This window comes from Copadichromis virginalis, linkage group LG13 (assembly GCF_057382275.1).
Source record: "Copadichromis virginalis isolate Kocher_CV1m ecotype Utaka linkage group LG13, C_Virginalis_male_GT1.1, whole genome shotgun sequence".
Taxonomy (NCBI): Eukaryota; Metazoa; Chordata; class Actinopteri; order Cichliformes; family Cichlidae; genus Copadichromis; species Copadichromis virginalis.
The window spans coordinates 17,940,964-17,954,042 of NC_140630.1; the positions used below are offsets into that span (position 1 = coordinate 17,940,964).

Here is a 13,079-nt window from a genome sequence, read left to right on the forward strand (position 1 = left end):
CTTAAAACCTTTAAAATATTTATTTAGATCACTAGTATTGTTTTTCAAGTTTCTAAATAAATAAGTGCATTTAAAATCATTCATCTTATGTATGCGTTTATCTAAACGTATACCAATTTGTATATTTCTATGTCACCAAGCACTTCTTATACTACAGAAAAGGCTGCTATGTCAAGCACAGAATTTGGTATCACGAGTTAAAGCTTAATTTTTTCAATTTAATCAAGAAATGTAACTAAATTAAAATCCCCCCTTTACCTTTAATTTTGGTGACTTCAACCAAAGAATACAAATAAATAAATAAAAATAAAGTAAATAAAATCACAGAATCTTAATCGTAACGTAAAATCACAACTGCCTATACCTAAAGACAGACAACATACATGAAATTCACAGACTCTGAAATAATCACAGACAATAAGGATCCTTAAAATATGTTTCTTTTTAGTTATTAAAAATGAATTTTCTTTTTAATCACAACCAAAGTTAAGAAATGGGTGAATTTCCTTAATAAAAACATTGTCAAAAATGCCTAAGATAGTAAGTAAACACAATGATTTCTCATAAACATGATATGGCACAAACCTAAAGAGATGAAATCTCACATGGCAAAGCCCATGGATGCAAACAAAACAGTTGCCGTTTAAGTTCTGGAGACTTCGAGGCTAAGCATATGGTATGCTTATAAAGTGCTATTATGTATAGGAAAGACTAACAGTATAAAATAACAATGACAACAGGATGATTTTGAAAAAGCTGGAATTATTTTCATTTGACTTTGATTGCCAAAAATAAGCCACATTATTTATATGAATTTATATGAATAAATACTCTATTAACAGCAAATCTGATATCTTTCAATGATCCAAATGACAAAAGAATGAATGCACAAATTGTACAAATCTGGCTACGTGGAAACGACAGTTCAATTCCCGCCCAGAGCATTAAGTGGATCATCAAAAATGTTGCTTGAATCCGTTGCGGTACTGCTGTTCTCCTTGGATGGTGTTGTTTTCTTTGTTTTAGGAGGAGCCTTTGCCACTGGCTTTATTGTGCTTGTTGAGAAAATGTCATCTTTAAAGAACAGAGAGGCATACATAATATTTAGTCAAACAAGCCAGGCAGACAAGAGAAAAGGCGAAATTGAACATTTCCATTAAAAATAACCACGTGCATTTTATTGTTGCTTACCCATGTCGTCATCAAATATCGATTTGGTATCTCCCTTTGCCTTGGACTTCTCTTTTGTTTTTAAAGTGTCCGTCAGGTCAGCAAAGATGTCTATGTTATCATCAAACAAGCTGGCATCGATGGTCTTCTCTTTGTGCTTCTTGTTAACTTTAGGCACAGCGGCTACTTCGTCCTGAGAACAGACAAATGTTTGAGGAAATAAACCTCATTAGGAGTACGACACAGACAATCTCATTTACATAAAAATAAAATAAGAAGAAAGGTACCTGAAAGAGGTCCTGCTTTGAAAAACTACTGCTGTTCTTGATTTCTTTACTGCTTGTAGATGAGGGAGTGGAGCTGTTGCTCAGCCCAAAGATGTCATCATCGTCATCATCATCATCTTCTCCCAAAAAGGATGCTGCCTTGGCTTTTTTAGTAGTTGGTCTTGGCTTAACCTTCTGAAAAAGGTCATCAGTGTTGCCATCAAAAATGGATGGGAGTGTGGTTTTATCTTTATCCTTCTTCAGTCCCGTCCCGCTATTGGCCTGAGGGGGCACCGCCTTAGAAGTTTGCCTGGTGGAGGATTTGTTAGAGATTGAGGTTCCCCCAAACACACTGTCAGAGCCAAAAAGGTCATCCTCATCAGGAGACAGCAGCAGCTTGTTACTGTCCTTTACAGAGTCTTTCTTTTCAGCCTTCGAGGACACTGGTAGTTTTAGTTCGGATGGTCTAGGGGAAGCTTGGGAGGGTAAAGGTTGAGCAGTTGTGGAAATGGGTAAAGGTTGAGAAGGTGTAGAGGAAGGCAGGGCTGTATGTGCAGTTAAGCTTGGTAGTGTTGGATCGACGTGCAAATGGTCAGACTTGTCCGATGTAGGTGAGACTAAACCAGACACGGTGGGGTTTGGCCCAAGAACATTTCTACCTAGGGTCTCTTCTGTATCCTCCACAGATCTTTGGGCCGCTTGCTGCCTCGCTGCTCTGGACTGGGGTCTCCGAAGTGCAGAACCTTTGGTGCGACTCTGCATGACAGAAGATTCACACTAACAATGTCAACCCAGAAATCCGAAAAATAAGAAAGACAATAATAAGCCTCAATCAAATCAATCAAAAAAACAAAAACAAACAAAAAAAACAAACAAAAAAAACAAAAACCACACCTTGTGTGCGCTCTGCAATGTTGTGACCTGGACCGGGGTGTCAAAGCTGACGCCTCCCTCTCTGTCTGGTCCAGCTCTTGCAGGAGTTGTGGCAGGGCTTGGGCTCAAGCTTGAGCTGGATACACCAGAGGAGGAACTGGGTGCCATGCCAGGGAATAAACTTGCATCTCCTGGCATAGTGGGTACTGCACCAGGGAGCAACGCAGCAGGGTTGATCATCAGACTGGCCTGAATGCAAACAAAATAGGGTCAAAGTGAAAAATATAAATATGATACTAACCTTTTTAAAACAGACTAATTATGTGACTCAAAAAATAAATAAATAGACATTTCTGGCTATTATCTATTCATGAAGTTTCTCATCATAGTTCCAAACAGCAGATCATTCAGAGAGAAATGAGAAACCAGAACTGTTGATGGAAGTGAAGGAAGAACAAGATGGGTAAGTGCCAACAAGTGAAACTGCAAAGTAGCAGGTGCAAACTTTGTTCCCTGTTTAATACATACAAATCAAAGCAGACAATATGCTTCATTTTGAAGATCTGAAGGTGGAATTTTTTTTTTAATTTTTTTTTTTTAAAAGCCCAGACAGAAGGAAACCTTAAAAAGAAAGACATGTAAGTGGGAACAAGCTTTCCTCAGAAGGAATCAAGAGTGAAATGTCAGGAATGAGGACGTTTGATTCAATGAAAACAAAAATATTACTTGAAGCTTCCCAATCTTCGATGAGGAATCTTTTGGTTTTACAGGGTTCGGTGCGGGTTTCTGTGTGGTCAAATTACAGGTAATTACAGGTCAGAATTTAATCCAAAAGTGTTCAGCTAGAAAGAGCACTGTATTTCAATAAGGGAAACTATGAAATAAGTGCGTCTATCACAACATACTGAAAACCATTTAAAAAAAATACATAAAAAGTAAAAACTTAGAAGGAAGAAAGCATGATATGGGCAATTCAGTCTAACCTCAGTCTCTGATACAGGGTCTGGACTTGCGAGTGGTGCTTTGTCAACAGGCTTACTGGGCTTCTCTGCTACTTTCTAAGAATGAAAAGGAGGGATTGGATTTCTGGGTTTTGAGTTTACTTGACATTAACACAACTGATATTTTTTCCTACCACAACAGAAGCCCAAAATCTAATTGCTAAAAATAATCATACTGGTACCGGAGGAGGAGCTTTTGGCTTGATGGAGCTGAAGAGGTCATCTTCAATATCATCTGCAAACAGACTCTGTGCTGCTGGCTTCACTGAGCTAGGCTTGGAACTCTAGTAAAAGAACATATCTGCTTTTAGAGACACTATGTAGCTAAGTGAAATATGTTATCTACAGGGACAAGATAGACGTAAAAATCATATCAAATATACTGACTGTAGTTTTTGGTGAAGTGGTAAATAGGTCAACATCTGGGTCGTTGTCCTTCTGCTGTGTGTGACTGAACAGCAGCTCTTCATCCTGGAACACCCCGGTGCTCGTTGCCTGCGGTCGCTCCTCTATAGACTATAAAATAATATCCAGACAGACTTTTTTAACAGTTACTACAAGAGAAATAAAATCATGCAATTCAATCAATTCTTCTGAAGCAGACAAACCTTTACAGTGTTTTTTGTTGTGGGTTTACTGGGCGTAAATATTGGATTATTCCAATCCCGTTCATCTTCCTCCTCATCATCAAACAGACTAACGGTCTTTGTTTTCACTTTCTCTTCCTTCTTTTCCTCCTTTTTGACATTTGTTGGTGGGCTGTCTTTAGACAGGAAGATGTCATCTTGATCGTCTTCGTCCAACGGGCTCTTAGTCGGCTTGTTCGGGAGAACATTAATGCCTCCAAAAAGACTCACAGCTCCAGCAGGCTTCTTTTTACTTTCGCTGCTCTCTGACGATGATGGTGGTGTTACTGGCTCAGTGTTCTTTGTTGCAGGTTTCTCCTGCACTGATGGCTTGTCCTTTGATGCTGTCACAGAAACTGCAACCTCCTCAGACTTCTGTAAGACCGAGGACGACTGAGAGGTCACATCAGGTCTCTAAAGAAAAGAGTTATTTATAGAATTTGGTCTGAATACAACAAAAGGGTGTAATATATTACACAGAATCTCAGTTTAAATATCACTACTGTTTGCTGATGCTTTTTCAAATGAAAGACCCCTTTAAAGATCACTGGAGCGAAGCATCAAAGCAAATGTTAAATACAAAAAAAACCCCAAAACGAATCATGAGTGCACTCACTTTCGCTGGGGTTGCTGCGTTTGTGTTAGCAGCATGTTTGATGCCAAAGAGGGAACCTTTATCTTCATCATCATCACCCTCATCTTCAAACAAGAGAGCAACCCTCTGCGGCTTTGTCTTACTATAAAGAGTGGCAAAACAAGAGGATATTTAAGAAATCCTGTCAAAGAGCGTTGCAAAAGTTGCAAAAGACTAAGATCAAAGTCATTCTACAATGAGTAGAAATATTCTGCATGGAGGAAGAGAAAGTCTGTAAATACCTTGATTCTTTTGTTGGAGCAAACAAATCATCCTCATCGTCATTAAAGAGGGTGCTCTTCTGAGCTGGTTTGGCACTGGGGAGACTGGATGGGGCACTTGCACTGGATTTCATACCTCCGGTCTTGGTCTCTGGTTTTGTTGCACTACTTTTTGAACTTAGCCATTGGTCCTGTCATTTGAGAAAATAATCCATCATTTAATAAAGTGCTGGCAGGAAGAATTGGAATGTTTGGTTTTTTTGTATATATTCATACCTCATCATCACTGAAGAGTGAACTGGACACAGGCTTAGTGGGCTGTGGTGTGGAGGCTTTAGCTTGAGGTGGTTTTGGTTTAGATTTAGCTACAGAGGCAAACAGATCCTGCAAGCAGAAGATTCATCAGATTATAGTGATGCAGTCTCACCAAAATAAGACTAACTTCATTTAAGTTTGTGAAGAAATATTTTCACCTCTTCATCCTCATCATCAAATAAAGACAAAGGAGCCATGGCGGGTTTGCTCTGGCCTGTAGTTTCAGGCTTAGACTGACTCTTAATGTTGGTTGAAAATACCTGTGGAAGGCAAAACACATTTATAGTGTAATAAAATGTACCAGTGCTGTTTTTAATTTTACCCAATGATGTCTGAGAGCCTTACTTGTGTATCTTCATCATCATCAGAGAACAGGCCTCTGGTCTGGGGTTTCTGAGGCTGCTTGACAGCAGCACTTCCAACATCTGGAGGCAGACCATTCTGAAATCCATAACATGATGATGTGAAACCGAATACAAATACCTTTCTGACTTTAAAGCGGCAGAATAAGGTTTTTAATCTTATGAGAAAAACAGTGATAAACAGTAAAGAGAAGTGAACTCTGTCAACAGGAGAAAAAGCCAGCAGTGTTTTCCAGACTAAATTGAATTTGGCCTATTTTCAGAAAGCACTGGAGTTTCTGCCCTTGTTTGCGCATTTAATATGATCTGTGCCTGACAAATGACTTATTCCACAGGCAGGAACAACCACAAAACAAATTGCACACCCAGACCTTCATGGAATAAGGTAAAATTCAATATACAGCCAAGTCTCCAAATAGTTGATGGCGTATTATGAAACACTGCAAAAAATTTTTAAAATGCTAGATGGCCTCCGCATTCAAGTTAATGAAGCCAAATTGAGAGCTTTTTGCCCAAAGTCCTGCCATTTTGCAAGTGAAAACACAGTAAATTTGATTTTGTCAGGAGAATATTGTTAGACAATGTTCCATTCAGACCTCCTCTGCTTTCTCAGACTCCTCACTGGTAGATGGCTGCCGTTTCTTTAGGCCCTCACTGAGCAAGCTTTTAGTCCCAGGACCAAACATGGAGATGGCCCCTGCAGGCATCTAAACATAAAAATTAATGAATGTATGAAACTCATCTTATACACTTAGTCATCATGTTTCGCAGCAGCGATAAATGTGTGCGATTATACCTTTTTCTCAGGTGGATTTTCCTTATCTGCTACTACCTCCTTGTTTTGAGGTGGAGGTGCTGCACTGAACTTGTCACTGAATATGTCCCCATCATCATCATCATCATTACTGAAAAGGTCAACAGCTTTCTTGGGTTTGGATTTTTCTGAAAAGTAAAAAAGGAAGTACAATCACTACATAGTCAGTTCAGAGTGTGGAACTTATTTCAACTTTCACTGTAGCGCTTAGGTTCCCATTTTCATTTCTTACCTGAGTCAGCTTTTTTCAGGCTTTTACCACTGAAGAAGTCGTCGTCGTCGTCGTCGTCTTCCTCATCATCAAACAGCCCACCCCCTCCTCTGACAGCTCCTACTGGAACCTGTTTGGAAGGGGCAGTGGTCTTAGGAGCTGGAGTCCCATTCTGTTTGCTTTCCTCTGACTCGGAGTTGTTCCCTGAACTGAAGAGGCTGCTTTCTGTTGGCAGAAAGTGACTGACTTTATTTAAGGATGATGACACACACACTCACAAGGTTATTTAGCCATCATAAAACTAATTCCTACCTGGGAATATTGATACAGCACCGACTGGAATCTTCTTTATAGATTTGGTAGGTTCTTGGGTGTTAATGAAAAGATATGCGTTAAGTTATAGGTCCACTTTTTAAAACATCTGTAAATATTTTATGTATATTGTTCTCTCACCTGCACTTTCTTCTGTGCTTTTCACACTTTCATTCACAGCTTTCTTCTCTTGAGACACAGCAGGTTTTGGTGCCTCAGAGAAAAGATCACCCTGCATGATGATACAACAATACAAGACAACACAGTTCAAACAGTCTCTACAATGTGGAAATCAGGTGAAACAGAGCAACCGACAAAATAACTTTATCACCTCGTCATCATCATCATCGAATAAGCCTTTCCCTCCACTGAAGAGGCCACTTTTCCCCCCAAATGGTGAAAACTCATCATCCTCTTCATCATCATCATCCTCCATCTTTGGTGGCTTGAACATGTCATCACTGTCTTCCTCAGCAGCTGTTACAATGTCAATTAACAAAACTGAGAATAATGGAATCCCTGCTTTGGAAATAAGTGATGGGAAAAGCACTAATGCAAAAATCATCATGTACTGATGAATGAATGAGTATCCTACCCTGTGGCTTTGCAGGCTTTGGCTCTTTTCTGCTTTTACTTTTCTTCTTAGATGCCAATGCTTCAAATGTATAACACGGTAGAAAAAAACAAAATATCTGAGCATGCAGTGATGAGCTGTAATGCTTTCTGGGAAATCTTAAAAGTAAACTTGGATGCACTCATTTTCAATCAAATGGAATACAATGAGCGGAAAAGATGAATATTTAAAAAGTTTCGTAATAACAGGACTCACATGCACGATCTCCCTCGGGTTTGTTGAACGGTTCACCTTTGATTCGGGCAGCTAGCTCATCAGCAAATGACGATGGACCTGTATTCTGAACGTGACAAAAGCAAACAGAGCAGATTAGAAAGCAGAGAAGAAAAAAGGAATCAGACATTTCCATAACACTGTTGTTAGTCCTTTATATGGGCGTAGCATACTTGTGTGTCTTCGTCATCCTCCTTGTCTGATTCCCCAAAGATGTCAGAATCTTCATCGTCCTCTTCATCATCTTCATAACTCACCATGGAGGACTTCTAGGCAAGCGTAGGAGAAAACCCCCCCCAAAAATACCAAAAATGTTAGTTATATTTTATTTTAGCATGTATTGTAGTTGTTAATGTGTTGGACAAATAGGGAAACAGGTTACCTTCTTAATACTATTGTGAACTTCCTCCTCCTGATTAAAATCATCGTCTGAATGCTGTTAAAGTATTAGAAACACGAATAAATGTAAGGATTTAAAAAAAAAAAAAAAGAAATATATATATGTGAAAAAATGTGAAAATGATATTACTTCTTCTTTGTCATCTTCACTTTCAATCACACTGTCCCTGTCACTGTCAACTGACATTTCTGAAATGACAGAAACACTGTTAGAAATATACGTTACTTTATGCGAGTGCCTACATAAGCTATCGTCAGTAATAATGAGTACTTTACCATCACTTGATAGGTCACCAAGTCCAACATCATCCTGTTCCATGAAGGCCTGGGAACCAATCAGATACGGCAGTGGTCTGTCCACATAAAGATCCTAAAGGTTCAGGAAACAGGAAGTAAACAGAAAATAAATTAAATTAATGTAAAGAAACATTATTAATAGGTTTTCTATAGTTATTACAATAATCCCCTTTAATGCTTCAAAGATGAAAGCACACCTTGGGCTCTAGGATTGCATCTGCTCTGTCTGACACCTCCTCATCCTCCGAGTCAGAGTTTCCTGCTTTAATGTCCAGATGCTCAAAGGCCGACTCCAACACTTTCAGACCATAATTCACAGCTTCCTGCATCTTAGGTATCAATTCTGCTTCTTTCTGCTCTCGAGACTTCTCCTTAAGGAAAACCACACATAATCACAGTTATGGGAATAGTTCAAGAAATACGAGTAACAGGTGCTGAATTTCTTAACGTACCTGCTGAGGCTTCTTTTCTGAAGCCTCAGCCTTGGGTACAGTCTCTTCTACTTCTTCATCATACACTCTCTGAAACAGGACATAAAGTTAAAAGACAGATTACATTGTGTAAACTTCACCAAAAGAGACCTTGGATCACTCATGGCTCCAATAGTGCATCAATAAGTTGTGTGAGTTATCATAATGTACAGACACAGCTAAGCTATAAAGAAGGAATTGCAGTGTAAATGTTTAAAAGCTATGCATTACATTTTCTATAAACTGTGTGTTGGACAGCATCAAAAAGTCATTAAAGACAGAGTGCAAGCAGCTGTCTGTGGTCTTGGTGTCACGGATCAGACTGTCCAGTTGCTTTTCAATCTCGTGTGTCTTTGACAGCATTCTCTGTGAGAAATCTTGAAGAAAGAGGAAGAGCTGTAAAGAAAAGGAAATTGTTAGACATTATTAAGACAGGATAGCTTGCAGGATGACTTTCAATTCACCAAACAGAACATACATCTTCTGTTTCTTTGCTCCATTTCAGAGCTGGGGAGGATCTTCCTGACTTACCCCTGAGTCAGCTGCTAAGGACCAGTTGGCGCCGTTTTGTCGCATCTCTTCAAGAGTCCAGGGTCTCTCCCAAATCTGAGCATCTTTCTCTAAGTGTTCACTCCTGCTTGGGCCATTTGCCATTCCCTCCGGCAACCCACTCATCTGCAACCAGATCACGTGCTTCTGTTAATGGATTTAATAATTCATACGAGCCCTTAAATGCCTCTGAAACCCCAATGGTAAAAAAATAAATAAATAAAACCTCAAATAAAATGAAGGTTTGCCTACAATGATTCAATTTTTATTTGAGCTTGTTTTGAACAAATGCATTGAATGTCAAAGCTTGGTGATGAAAATAGCTTTTAAATATTTTAGGGGTTTTTTTTGTAGTTTTTGTAAGTGCATCATCCAGAAACAACTTTCCCCTTACCAACAAGTCTTCAGACACTGAAAAAACTATTCATATCACAGAGATAAAGTAGGAACTGAGGACCAGTTTGTCATATTCTCTACATTTAAGGTGACCCAATAAGCTTGGAACATTGTATCAAACAGACAAATCTGTTAATAATTAACCTATAAATTTTGAGTGCAAAACTGTACAATATCAGTAATTAATCTCACTGCTCTGAGATCAAAAGAAATTACAACAGTTAACACAAACAATGCGGTCTTTGGCAGGACTGTGGCACTCCAGATCAGAGTCAAGGACATCGGCATGGCCAAATAAAAAACCCACATGATGCCTCCCACAGCTAAACAGCCAGCATGAACTCTGGTCAAAGGTTTAAAACTCTCCACTGAAAACAACTGTGGGTATGTCACTACTACTACTACAGTGTCATGTGCCTATTCTCCAGAGGTCAGCTACTTTCCTCCTGTGGTGTGACGCTTGTATATTGTGGATACAAACACCACTTTTCCGCTGCGGGAAGAGCCCAATGTTGGTTGGCCACAGTTCGCTGGTAATAGAAGTGCATAGCTGATGCTAGAGATCCATTCCAAGTGCTGCTGTATGCACGTATGTGTGTTTTTTTTTTTTAACTTAAACAGTAATTGGAAAAAAATGCGCATGAAATGAAATTATCACAGAGCGTCGCAAGTCCTTATAATACAACTCCATGTTTAATAGCTCTGTATGCAGCAGGTGCTTATACAGCATTTGTACTAACATAGCTAGACTAGCCTAGCCAGAAAAAACATTTAATTGTAACGAGATAGTCACCGCTACTCGCTTTAGCTACGAGTGGTTTGAATGTGATGCAAGTACCTATTCTAATCCAAGACCTTTGAGCCAATTAAGCCACAACAAAGCAAACCAAAAACTTACAGCGGTCATTACGTCTGAGTAAATCGGAACAGATTACTTTTCTGGAGACCTTATCCAAATATAGATTTAAAAGTTTTCATGGGAGGACTGTCTGTGCATGTGCGTGTGCATACAGATACTGACTGCTTTAAATATGCGCCTGAAATGCAACACGATGAATGCAATTCTAACTTATAACTTCCTCTTTTAACTTTTATCATTCTACTAATATCCTTCGACACAACATGTTCTGCAATAGTGTTACAAGTTTCCGGAAGGAAGCTTGAGGAATCCACAGAGTTGTCTAAATGTCATTTCTTGTAACTAGAATTTCTTTCTTGGTAGAGAAAGCGCAGACTGTTTGGCTAACAGCTAGCTTAACTTAGCTAGCCAACACCAACGGTGGTTGCTGCTGTTCCGAGCTAACGAGAGTGACACACACACAGACAAAAACCACGCACTCCCGAGCTTACCTTGACGACCTCTGGATAAATGCTTTCTAAGACGGTCAAGTGTTGTCAGAAACGACGAGGAAAATAAGATCGATTATGCAAAATTTGGCCTTTCCCTCATTGGTCTTCTGACAGGTCAGCCATATTCTGTCTGCAGACAGTCACCTGACTGTCGTTGCCCAGCAACATAGTGAAAGTGGGGCGGAGTGGAACAGACCAAACGGCTGGCTTTCCGCGTTGGGTGACTGGTGTGGTTGTCGCTGCATCTCATTCATGTTAGTGTTGCGTTTTATTTAAAATACATAGGTTATTGAATGCCAGAAGAAATCCGATATATATAAACGAGAGCGAGAGAGAACAATAAAGTAACGGCAAAGCAAAACTCTTCATTCACGTGTCAGCTGTTAACAAAAAACGAAAGCAAAACCGAATACATTTATCTGTTATTGAAATTACAACAAGACCAAATACCCCCCCCCCCCCAAAAAAAAACAACAACAACCAACCAACCAACCAACCAAACAAACAAACAAACAAACAAACAAACAAACAAAAAAACAAAACAAAAAAACATGGCTAAAGCCTTTCCAAACACCAACTGTGCATGTCATGGACAGGGGGGTGGCGCACAAGATTAGATCACATTTTATGAGTAATCGGTTCGTTTCAGACTTTTTCTTCGTCTTAAACAACTAAAGAAGGCCTATTTTGTAAAATCTTACCAACCTCATATGAGTATCATGTTGCAAAGGCAAATAATTTACTTTTTTCTTATTAGTTTTATTTGCTATAGCAAATAAAAGTGCTCAGACCGCTGATATTCTTGACCCATTGATGAAAAGATTGAGGTACGCATGAAATGCTTGGTAATGTGGCTGCGTGAGTTACGTGGCACTTCTTGACATCAGCTGTGATCAGCTATAACAGATTAAAAAAAAAAACTAACTAAAAACAAGGGCTCATTTGGTCTCACTCTGCTGCTTCATCTCTTGTTTGCCATGTATGTGGGTGCTTAGTCTTTTTTTATAGCATTTCCGGGACAGATAATATTACAAGGAGCTCCCGTTCTCCTGTGTTTATTTGAGAACCATGAGTCTAGATGGAGGACAGTGCCCTCTAAAGGTCAGTAACAAAGCATGTACAGTTTACTAATATGAATATCTTTTCTATAAACACCATGCAGAAAAGACTGTTATCTTTTGTGGTAATTTGCAGCTAAACCAATTACTAAAACTGACATTTTTCAAAGCAAATGTCTTCAGAGTTTTACTGATGCATGTACTTAATCTAAAGCACACCTTAAAATTAACCCACTGATTTACACCTTTACACAAGTTCTATATTTGATTAGATTAATATTTGACCATGATAATTCTGACAATAAAAGAAATTTGTGAATACTGCTTATATAAAATTAAACTAAAATGCTGTACAAAAGTCTTTTAATTTTATTTCACTGTGAAAATGGGATATACATGTAATTTATTTAAACATAGGCGAACATACATGGAACTACGTTACACAAGGTAAAAACAGTTTATACAAAAGCCAAAGATGAAGGTCAATATTTAGTACAACCACCTTCATTCTTCAGCACAGCCTGAACTCTCATAGGCAAGCTTTGTAGTAATTTCTTTGAGTAGTCCTCAAGAATAACTATCCGGGCTTCTTGAAGGACATTCAAAGCTCTTCTTTAGATGTTGACTGACTTTTCTTCCATTATCTGTCAAAATGATCCAACACTGCTTCAATGTTAAGGTCCGGGCTCTGGGGAGGCCAATCTATGATCGTTCTTTTGTGCATTTTTCCATCCATCTGTGCTTTTACTGCACTGTTTGGGATTATTGTCATGCTGAAAAATGATGCAACTACCAATCTGATGCTTTGTAGATAGTATTGCATGGAGTTTCTGACTGTACCTTTCTGTGTTATTAATTAGACCAATTTGGACAAGACCATCTCTGATGAGAGCTCACTCTGATGAGTA

At 38.9% G+C, this 13,079-nt stretch overlaps 1 protein-coding gene across 5 annotated transcripts; it reads right to left on the reverse strand.

The window, feature by feature from the left end:
- Window positions 1–424: 424 nt before the first annotated feature.
- On the reverse strand, window positions 425–11,269 carry washc2c (WASH complex subunit 2C). Of its 5 annotated transcripts, none has more exons than XM_085477701.1 (31): window positions 11,114–11,269; window positions 9,350–9,493; window positions 9,050–9,214; window positions 8,801–8,869; window positions 8,546–8,719; window positions 8,328–8,421; window positions 8,182–8,240; window positions 8,035–8,088; window positions 7,826–7,921; window positions 7,635–7,719; window positions 7,401–7,460; window positions 7,137–7,282; window positions 6,947–7,037; window positions 6,806–6,859; window positions 6,515–6,718; window positions 6,265–6,410; window positions 6,065–6,175; window positions 5,452–5,547; window positions 5,265–5,366; window positions 5,068–5,175; window positions 4,813–4,982; window positions 4,553–4,673; window positions 3,919–4,311; window positions 3,698–3,826; window positions 3,493–3,594; window positions 3,293–3,367; window positions 3,036–3,095; window positions 2,331–2,558; window positions 1,458–2,192; window positions 1,192–1,363; window positions 425–1,074 (listed from the first exon to the last, which is right to left on the reverse strand). In XM_085477701.1, the coding sequence occupies exons 2-31, from the start codon at window positions 9,491–9,493 to the stop codon at window positions 926–928; spliced, it is 4,392 nt and encodes a 1,463-aa protein (XP_085333827.1). In that variant the 5' UTR covers window positions 11,114–11,269; the 3' UTR covers window positions 425–925. The 5 variants fall into 5 exon arrangements, with proteins under 5 accessions (XP_085333827.1, XP_085333826.1, XP_085333828.1 ...); XM_085477700.1 differs by having other exon boundaries at window positions 3,919–4,350; XM_085477702.1 differs by lacking the exon at window positions 7,401–7,460 and having other exon boundaries at window positions 3,919–4,350.
- Between the last annotated feature and the right edge of the window lie 1,810 nt (window positions 11,270–13,079).

Excerpts from the sequence above, each read along its gene's own strand:
- washc2c (XM_085477700.1), bottom strand. The coding sequence starts at position 9,493 with ATGAGTGGGTTGCCGGAGGGAATGGCAAATGGCCCAAGCAGGAGTGAA. Across the intron at positions 8,870-9,049 it reads ACACACAGTTTATAGAAAAT|AGAGTGTATGATGAAGAAGT; the intron begins GTAATGCATAGC and ends GTCCTGTTTCAG. Across the intron at positions 8,720-8,800 it reads CAGAAAAGAAGCCTCAGCAG|GAGAAGTCTCGAGAGCAGAA; the intron begins GTACGTTAAGAA and ends GTTTTCCTTAAG.